The sequence below is a fragment of the Procambarus clarkii genome, chromosome 91 (assembly GCF_040958095.1).
Source record: "Procambarus clarkii isolate CNS0578487 chromosome 91, FALCON_Pclarkii_2.0, whole genome shotgun sequence".
Taxonomy (NCBI): domain Eukaryota; kingdom Metazoa; phylum Arthropoda; class Malacostraca; order Decapoda; family Cambaridae; genus Procambarus; species Procambarus clarkii.
The window spans coordinates 10632054-10642188 of record NC_091240.1 but is presented as its reverse complement, the minus strand read 5'-3'; the positions used below and the strand labels follow the sequence as shown (position 1 = coordinate 10642188).

Genomic DNA, 10135 nt, shown 5'->3' with positions numbered 1-10135 from the left:
TCGAGTACGTTTTCTACTCGTGGACCGTCGGTTAAGTCAGGGTAATTTAGTACATTTTTGTGACTAAGTTGAGAGGACAGGCTCCAAGCCGGCAACCCTTGAAGCAGAGTATATTGTTATTAACATCTTTATTGACAAAATTAATTACAATTTTGCCTAATCTGAGGATTTTGAGAGAGTAGCCCTCTTTCTTGCTGTACCAGTCCGGATGGGATCCGATATAGAGGCTAGACCAATGTGGTTAGTTTAGGGTAAGCTCACCCCATGGGTAGACCAAAGTACATATATATATTATATATATATATATATATATATATATATATATTTGGGGTTAGACCAAAGTACACTGCAGTGTTGATTCTCAATCTTTTCAAAAGTATACACCCCCATTCTTCCCTACACCTTATACTCTCTCTCCCTCTCCATTACCACCTTCCAGGAACTGTTTACTTTTTTCTGGACAATGCCTGACTCTCCCCACACTCTGAGCTATACACGAACCACTTATACTGACCTCCAACCACTTACATTCACCCGCACACGCACAGACTGACGGAAATGGCAAATGCCCAAATACTTCATGCCCACTAAGTGGCTTGAGCACAAAAATGAACACATCAGAGAGGCAAGAGGACAGATTAAGAGTTCTCGGCACGTCTCAGTAAAATGGGCAGCCGAGCGTGTCTGGTGGACCTGACCCCGGGCACACCGACAGCTCCTAGCGAAATCACTCACTCGGAAATTCACCTCAAGGATAGAGTGCACTAGGCTAACTCCGCCGCTGGGTGCTGGAAGCTCTGGACACCAGAATGAGAGTGGCTTCTTCGTAGGACATCAAGTGCTGCCTGTGTTCCAGCCATGGTGCTTAGGTCTACTGACCCGCCTCGGACCTATTTTGGTGTCTAGGAAACTCTACGTGTGTGAGTGTATGTGTGTGTATGTGTATGTATGTATATATGTATGTATGTATGTATGTATATATATATATATATATATATATATATATATATATATATATATATATATATATCAGCTTAAGTATTAAAGACATTAAACATGTTCATGTATCCTATCTTAGGAGTTAGGGGTATTGTGGATACATGTGTGTGTGTGTGTTATAGCGGAGGTGTTTAGGATACTGCAGATATACATATCACTCCATTCTTGGTGTTGAAGGTTCAGCAATCCCGTTTGACTCAATCACTGGAATGGAAAATAAGCCCCAGGTGCCCCCCAGGTGCCCTCTTTCACCTCCCCCTACACATGAGAGACTCCAGGGGATTCGCTGCTCCCTCTCCCCTCAATAATGCATGTGGATCCGGTGGTTCCACCTCCGCGCTGATATTTTGAAACGGTTATCTTGAAAGGATTTCGGGGCTTAGCGTCACCGCGGCCCGGTCCTCGTCCAGGCCAAGGTGATTACTTATTCTTTATTAAATAATACACAATATAAAAATCATATTTACATCAATTTACAAGAGAAAATACTAAATTTATATATGTATAAATTACATATATAATACCTCTGTATGTATTCCCCATGGATACCAGAGGTATCCATGGGGAATACACACAGAGGTCACACGCTGTCATTCTGGGTCCCCTTCCCCGATACTAGGTTAGTAGGCAACGTACACTAGTCACACACAGCCCCCACCCCTGTGCCAGCTAAGTCCACTACGGGCTCACCATAGCCCGTGCTACATGGAACATTTTGTTCCAAATCTAAAACAACAACGTACACTTCGGTTATACATACCTCGTCAATAGGCCGTGATCCTAAGGAGACTGTGGTTCTTGCTCCTTTAACCAAACACCATTAATTTAGGAGAAATTTAGGATTTAATTTAATTTAGAAAATTAATTTATAATTTAGAAAATTAATTTAGGAGCATTAATTTAAAAAAAAAATTTAATTTAATTTGTTCATATACACACCTGAATGAGGCTTTGGGTCCTGGGGTTCTCACACACTGCACTAGAGGCTACCTATAGTCCTTGAAGTGACTTCTTGCGGACCCCTTCTCTACAAACTCGTCTTCCCATCACACACACACACAGCTGTAGGGTATACAGAATCCTCTATCGAGGTTCCTTCATCCAGGTGTGTGTATATACGCTCAAAGGACAGATGGTGGAGATGTTCTATACATGACTTGCCTCTTAGTAGGAAATGGCTGCCCTAATGGTTAGATTTTGATGGAGCCTTGTTAAAAACATGGCCACAGAGGATTGGTATTTAATCCTTTGTTTGGTGTTTAAGCCGTCGTCTGGCTTTCAACAAATCCGTCTAGCGTTAAATCCTATCTACCTCTTTGGCTGTACTTTAGGCAACACTTTGGTGCTTAATCCGATAGTGAAGGTAGGATCTTTTTCTTGATTAGTGTTTAGCTCCTCACCTGGTGTTTAATCCCTTACCTGGGGCTCAACCCTTCACCTGGGGCTCAACCCTTCACCTGGGGGCTCAACCCTTCACCTGGGGCGGAGTGACGGACAAGGGGCGGAGTGACGGACAAGGGGCGGAGTGACGGACAAGGGGCGGAGTGACGGACAAGGGGCGGAGTGACGGACGAGGGGCGGAGTGACGGACAAGGGGCAGAGTGACGGACAAGGGGCAGAGTGAGGGGCAAGGGGAGGAGTGAGGGGCAAGGGGAGGAGTGAGGGGCAAGGGGCGGAGTGTATGGAAGAGCGGGGTATAAGGAATAATGTGTGAGATAATCCACAGCTGTTCTAAACCAGTATGACTCTTCACACTGGCAAGGAACCAAAGGATTCATTGTAACAACCATACACAACCACTATGACCATCGGGGTTCGAGCCTCGACCTTGTAAGAAGTGAGGCTGTCCTCAGTACCCACCAGTTGAAGTGGGAGGACAAGACACGCACGAAGTCTCTTAAGAACAGATAAGATGGAGGAGGAGGAGGGGGGGGGGGGCAAGAAGGCAGATGGAGGAATGGGGAAGAAGAGATGAGGGAGAGGAAGGGAAATAGGGACTGAGAAGGAAATCAAGATGCGGGAGAATTATCGCAGCATCTCTGGAAGACATTTACTGCCAAGACCTCCACAGCCTCTTGTGTTTGTGATGCTCTCGTAGACTCTCACTGTCTTAATTCTCACCATCCTACCTACCCTAGAGCATCACTACCCATTGTAAGGCTCTCCGTCTCCTTAAGCCTCCTTAAGAGCCTCCACCACTGTCACGTAAGATCACCTTATGAGCTTTGTCACTAACAGCTTAGGGAGATGAGGAGATAACTGTGTATTAACTTGTCATGTAGTATATTAACCTAATTGTACTCATCTAGTTGTGCTTGCGCGGGTTGAGCTCTGGCTCTTTGGTCCCGCCTCTCAACTGTCAATCAACTGGTGTACAGGTTCCTGAGCCTACTGGGCTCTATCATATCTATACATGAAACTGTGTATGGAGTCAGCCTCCACCACATCACTGCCTAATGCATTCCATCTGTTAACTACTCGGACACTGAAAAAGTTCTTTCTAACGTCCCTGTGGCTCATGTGGGTACTCACTTGGGTACTGTGTGTGTGAGTGTGAGTGTGTGTGAGTGTGTGTGAGTGTGTGTGTGAGTGTGTGTGAGTGTGTGTGAGTGTGTGTGTGAGTGTGTGTGTGAGTGTGTGTGTGTGTGTGTGTGTGTGTGAGTGTGTGTGTGTGTGAGTGTGTGTGTGTGTGAGTGTGAGTGTGAGTGAGTGTGGTGAAAACTCAAGAAGCAATTAAAATTAAGCATTAAAATTAAAAGGAGACAGCAGCAGCAGGAGGAGGAAGAGAAGGAAAATAATGAGGAAGAGGAGGATGAGGAAGATAAGGAGGCGGTGGAGGAAGATAACAGCCCGCCTTCAGGTAGACACTAGTGGTGGCTGGTGAGCCTTCCTGACGCCTAGAGAGAGATAACAGTCCTGTAAAGACGCTGTAATAACTTGATCCTGCCCCCCCCCCCCCTCCCCTTGCACCAGAGGCCCGGCCAACACTATACGACAGTCCTGAGTCTGATACCATCTGTCTCGCTCTCTGTCTCTCCCTCCCCTCCCTCTCCCGTCTGTTGCTCTCACTCTCCCGTCTGTTTCTGCTACGTCACTGCTCCTGCTCCCTTACCACCATCTCTGACCCGTCAATGGCCTGCTATTCCCACTCACTATAATCTATTCCGTCACTGCCCAACCTCACCTGATCATTGCTGTCACCCACCACCTACCCCTCCCTCCACCTCCTAGTACACACACACACGCGCGCGCGCGCACACACCTAGGCAGTGATGTGGTGGAGGCTGACTCCATACACAGCTTCAAGTGTAGATATGATAAGAGCCCAATAGGCTCAGGAACCTGTACATTAGTTGATTGACAGTTGAGAGGCGGGACCAAAGAGCCAGAATTCAACCGCCGCAAGTACAATTAGGTAAGTACACTCACTTTTCACACGCACACGCCATTTCCTCTCCTAAGTCTCGTTTGTCACAATCCACTACACTCATTTTTTTTTTGTTTTGAGAGGGATATTCCTGCGCGGGCCCTATACTGACTCACTACGTCAGAACTGTTTCTTGTTTCTGTTTTACTTAGGCGGTGTATTTATGACCTGTATACTCACCTAGTTGTGCTTGCGGGGTTTGAGCTCTGGCTCTTTGGTCCCGCCTCTCAACCGTCAACTGGTCTACAGATTTCTGAGCCTATTGGGCACTATCATATCTACATTTGGAGGTGGAATGGTGTATGTTCGCTTCAGTAAGATTATGCCTCACTAAACACACAAGGAAGGTATGGCGGTGTTCATACTTGTAATTTTTTTGTGGGTGCATTGTCCTCTTAAGTATCCCTTCAAGGAACCCCATGAAGAATAGCCTGAAGTATCTTTTAAGTATACCTTTAAGTACCCCTTTATTTACTTTCTTCCCCCCCCCCCCCCGTAGTTCTTGAGTTCTGTGGTCCCGGGGCCTTCTTGTGGTGTGCTGTCGTGCTGCTTCATAAGGAGGTGGTGGCCAGACTGAGCAACGAGGTGACCAGACTGAGGGACGAGGTGACCAGACTGAGGGACGAGGTGACCAGACTGAGGGACGAGGTGACCAGACTGAGGGACGAGGTGACCAGACTGAGGTGGAGACATTCACAATTCAGCTCGTGAACATACAAGTTATGTGACCTGGAGATACGGGTGACCGAGCAGGGAGCGCGCCAGATTTTATATAATAAATTATATATATATATATATATATATATATATATATATATATATATATATATATATATTGCACAAATATTTTAATCTATTTCTCCTCAGATACTGATTAAAATGGAACTACATTAATACTAAGTTGCATCAATTCCAGTTTAAACACGTCGCTTTGAACGGTTCAGTCCAGCGTGAACAGAAACAGCTTCAGTCACATGATATTTACTGAGGGAGAACAGCATTAATGAAGGCCATGCTAATGTTACTGAGTATGGCTGGGTACTGAGCAGGAAGCAGTAGCAGTACAGCATTAGTAGAAATAGCAGCAACTGGAGAACGCTCAGAAATACCAACAATTGATGCATCAGCAGGAGCAACAGCAGCAGCAGCAGCAACAGCAACAACAACAGCAGCAGCAGCAGCAACAGCAGCAGCATATGGCAGTGGTAGAGGCAACGTTTACACTCACTGGCCAGTGAACCGTATCTTAATGCATAAATCCATCTTAAGTGTGTAGAGGTTAAATGTGTGGGTGGGTGTGTGTATGGTCAGGTGGGTGGGTGGGTGTGTGTATGGTCGGGTGGGTGTGTGTATGGTCGGGTGGGTGTGTGTATGGTCAGGTGGGTGTGTGTATGGTCAGGTGGGTGGGTGGGGTGTGTATATGGTATGATGGGTGGGTGTACATGGTTTAAGTGGGTGGATGGGTGAGAATATGATAGGTAGTTGGGTGGGTGTGTATTTGTTTATATATGTGGGTAGGTGGATGCATGGGTGGATGGGTATATATATGTACTCACCTAATTGTGCATGCGGGGATTGAGCTTCTACTCTTTGCTCCCGACTCAACCGACAATCAACTGGAGTGCAGATTCCTGAGCCTATTGAGCTCTATCGTATCTACATTGGAAACTGTGTTTGGAGTCAGCCTCCACCACATCACTGTCTAATGCATTCCATTTATTAATTACTCAACAATGAAAAGATTCTTTCTGGCGTCCCAGTGGTTCATTGAGGAATTAAGTTTCCACCTGTGTCCCCTTGTTCGCATGCCACTAGCTGAATAGTTTGTCTTAATCTACCCTGTGGTAGATATATATTTTATATATATATATATATATATATATATATATATATATATATATATATATATATATATATATATATAAATTTTTGTACTTTTAATCTGGCCTTAGATTTATGCAAGCCAATGCGTCTCTCTTTGCCTTAAGCTGCCGAAAAAAAGATGCCGCTCCCGCAGTTGAAAAATACCCCACATCGCAGCACCGACTTCAAGCGAGTGTTTACAGAGCAAATAATTCTATCTTTCGCCCTCTTGTCCAGCGGTGGTGTTGGAGCGGACCAGCGCAGAGACGGGAGCATCGCTGCACCAGTAATACGGCCCAGGTGTTTATACTGCCAACACACACCTGAATGGTGCTCCCGCAGGGCCAATAGGATGCTCTGGCCAACGCTGGCTACATGGAGGAGCCGTTCTGGGGTCCTCGAGGCTGGTGTTGACACTGTGAGAAGGCTTTACACTGCTGGTATTGACGTTTCTCTGGGCCCTTCAAGAGGGCGCTTGAAAGAAGACCAAATTTAGCACGATGAAGTAAAGGAAACCTTTTTTTTTTTTTGGGGGGGGGGGAGGATTGCTATAGACATTCGACGGTTTCCTTGTGAGGAGGTGGGATTATTTAAGATGAGTGGTGTTTTTAGCAGAGTGTCAGCAGGAGAGCGGTGTCTTTTGGAAGTGGCCAGTCGTCTGTGACAGAGGGGGAGGTCACTAGTGTGGGTTGTGGGGCGTGTGTGTGTGTGTGTGTGTGTGTGTGTGTGTGTGTGTGTGTGGTGTGTGTGTGTGTGTGTGTGTGGTGTGTGTGTGTGTGTGTGTGTGTGTGTGGTGTGTGTGGTGTGTGTGTGTGTGGTGTGTGTGGTGTGTGTGTGGTGTGTGTGTGTGGTGTGTGTGTGGTGTGTGTGTGGTGTGTGTGTGTGGTGTGTGTGTGTGTGTGTGTGTGTGTGTGTGTGTGTGTGTGTGTGTGTGTGTGTGTGTGTTGCCTTTCACCGGTGACAGGCTCAGAGGATAGATCATGGGTGACTGGTGAGGCGGATAATGACTGCGTCATCTCTCACCAGGGACAGGTGACTGGTGGATGGGGTTACTGTGTCATCCCTCATTTGTCACCTCATCATTGTTCTGCTGAGGTTCGTGTCCACTATGGTAGCGGTTCACCTCGTCACAATGTCTTCAAAGACTTTTCTACATATTTAATCCACACTTAAATGCTAACATAGACCACCATAACTTTCCATCTCACTCTTAGCAGTCTAGTTATGCAAGAGGGACATACGCACGTCTTGGGCTTCACTTTTAATCTCATTTTGATTTAGTGTTGGGCTCAAAGCTTATCAACCTCTCGAAAGTTATTAAGGCCACACAACTGACCAACTAGCAACAATACTTTAGTTCTAAGAATTATTCAGGGCGAAAATATATACACTGGGAAGCTGCGTACATTTCTCGATGTATGTGTTCCTGTATTAACATTTTAAGAGCATCATTTATGTGAGTAATCTAACGATATGCAATTTTACAAAGGTTTTATATGAACAGGAGCTGATTTTCTGTCTGACCATACGACATACTAATCTCAGTCTGATGAGCAGAGTATTGGCTAAATCGTATGAAATGAATATACTCTTGGAGTTATGAAGATCCTGAATCCGAGTGATTACTGAAGTGATTCTAAGAAGATCACGGCATCTAAGTGAATCTGACGGTATCAAAGTGGTCTCTAACACCGCCTGTGTGTCGACTGTTTGTGCTCCCAGTACTGTGTCACGATGTGTAACAGTACTGGGAGCTCGTTGTGTTTGGGAGCTAAGAATTTGAGATAATTCTCAGCTGCGTAAGAGTAGCAAATATGTTATTAGTTGCAGAAAACAATGATTATAGTCATCATAATTCCATTTAAATCAGAAAATAAAAATTGTTTATGTATATATAATTTGTGTGTGTGTGTGTGTGTATACCATGATGGTCAGACCAGTATACACCAAGTCATCAGTACGATAATCACACGTAGCCAACTGGAATCCAATAAGCTGTTGATCGACGGGTAACTAGGATAAACCCCAAAGTAACGCCGTAGTCGACATTTTAATGATATTTTCGAGGCAGATAGGCATCGATTTTTATCATCAAGAAATAAAATGTGAAACCCGTTTAGATACAGTCTTCTGATCAGTATTCCATACTGGCCGCAGGAAGTGTATTCTCTGAGATGCGAAACGTCTCCATAACTTGGCATTTGTCTCTAAGCTCTGGCATTTTCCAATCCTAACATCGTATCGTGGGATAATCTCATATTTTACTGCAGGTAAATCTACATCTACAGGATCTACATCATGAACATTATGACGTCACACCTCGTGAACACCACATACGAAACCAAATGTCATCTCTTATTTAGTTAGGCTTATCTTGTTGTCAGAGTATCAGTGACGTAGAAGGATACCTACTTTTTCTCAGCTCTTAGACCCTACTCAGGGTAGGAGCGCTCTTTTTCAAATATACATCACCTTAATTCGATTCGTGGATAATCCAGACATGTACTTGTACTAAACGCAAAACACATAAGAACATAAGTACATAAGAACAAAGGTAACTGCAGAAGGCCTATTGACCTATACGAGGCAGCTCCTCTCAATAACCACCCAATCCCACTCATATACATGTTCAACCCATCCAACTCATATACATCAGAGTTATACATATATACATCATATATTCAGAGTAGTTGACAAATGGAATGCATTAGGCAGTGATGTGGTGGAGGCTGACTCCATACACAGTTTCAAGTGTAGATATGATAGAGCCCAGTAGGCTCAGGAACCTGGACATTAGTTGATTGACAGTTGAGAGACGGGACCAAAGAGCCAGAGCTCAACTCCCGCAAGCACAAATAGGTGAGTACAAATAGGTGAGTACATGTCCAATCCTCGCATACATGTATATGCATCAGTATTATATGTATGCTTATAGATACGAAATTCCTTATTGTGAGCAGAGACAGGACGTCAGAATTGCAGACCATAAAAGATGATCGTAAAATCAGACTTGCATCTTCTCTTGAATGTCATTATGTGACTGATTGAATCTTTATTGAAAGACTTCATGCACCGTCTCATGATACAAAGTCATGACAATGTACGTATCTACGAACGGAAGCAAATTAACTAAATACTATCGGATGTACAAGACTATAAGTCGCAAATAAAATGTGAAAGAAGTACTCGTCACTAATTTGGGACACCTTACCTTGAGGTGCTTCCGGGGCTTAGCGTCCCCGCGGCCCGGTCGTCGACCAGGCCTCCTGGTTGCTGGACTGATCAACCAGGCTGTTAGACGCGGCTGCTCGCAGCCTGACGTATGAGTCACAGCCTGGTTGATCAGGTATCCTTTGGAGGTGCTTATCCAGTTCTCTCTTGAACACTGTGAGGGGTCGGCCAGTTATGCCCCTTATGTGTAGCTACTGGAGTATGATATCAAGTCGTACACGTGACGGGCTGATGACGCTCGTTGTCTGATGGCCAGAACCCTATATGTCATTAGGTTAGGATGTATTAACTTTAGTTTGGTAAGGCCAGGTAATGTTGGCTTAAGTTTAATGGGTTTCAAACCCCGTTGGCGAACCTTATTGACTACGACGTGGCTTGTATCCTTCCTGCCCAGTCTTATCTAGAGATATTAGACAATATTCATTACAGAGGACTGAAGTAAACTTTCAATGTACACACTGAGAAGTGAATGTTGATGTTTAAGATGACCAGACCACACACTAGAATGTGAAGGGACGACGACGTTTCGGTCCGTCCTGGACCATTCTCAAGTCGATTGTGATGTTTAAGATTCAACTACTCTGAACAATAGTTTAAAGTAACAAGGGATATGGT

At 44.8% G+C, this 10135-nt stretch overlaps 1 protein-coding gene across 1 annotated transcript; it reads left to right on the top strand.

The window, feature by feature from the left end:
* Window positions 1–208: 208 nt before the first annotated feature.
* On the top strand, window positions 209–5664 carry LOC138359553 (uncharacterized). The gene is made up of 4 exons (XM_069318898.1): window positions 209–240; window positions 3759–3859; window positions 4988–5133; window positions 5557–5664. Exons 1-4 carry the CDS (start codon window positions 209–211, stop codon window positions 5662–5664), a joined length of 387 nt encoding a protein of 128 aa, XP_069174999.1.
* The last annotated feature ends 4471 nt before the right edge of the window (window positions 5665–10135 follow it).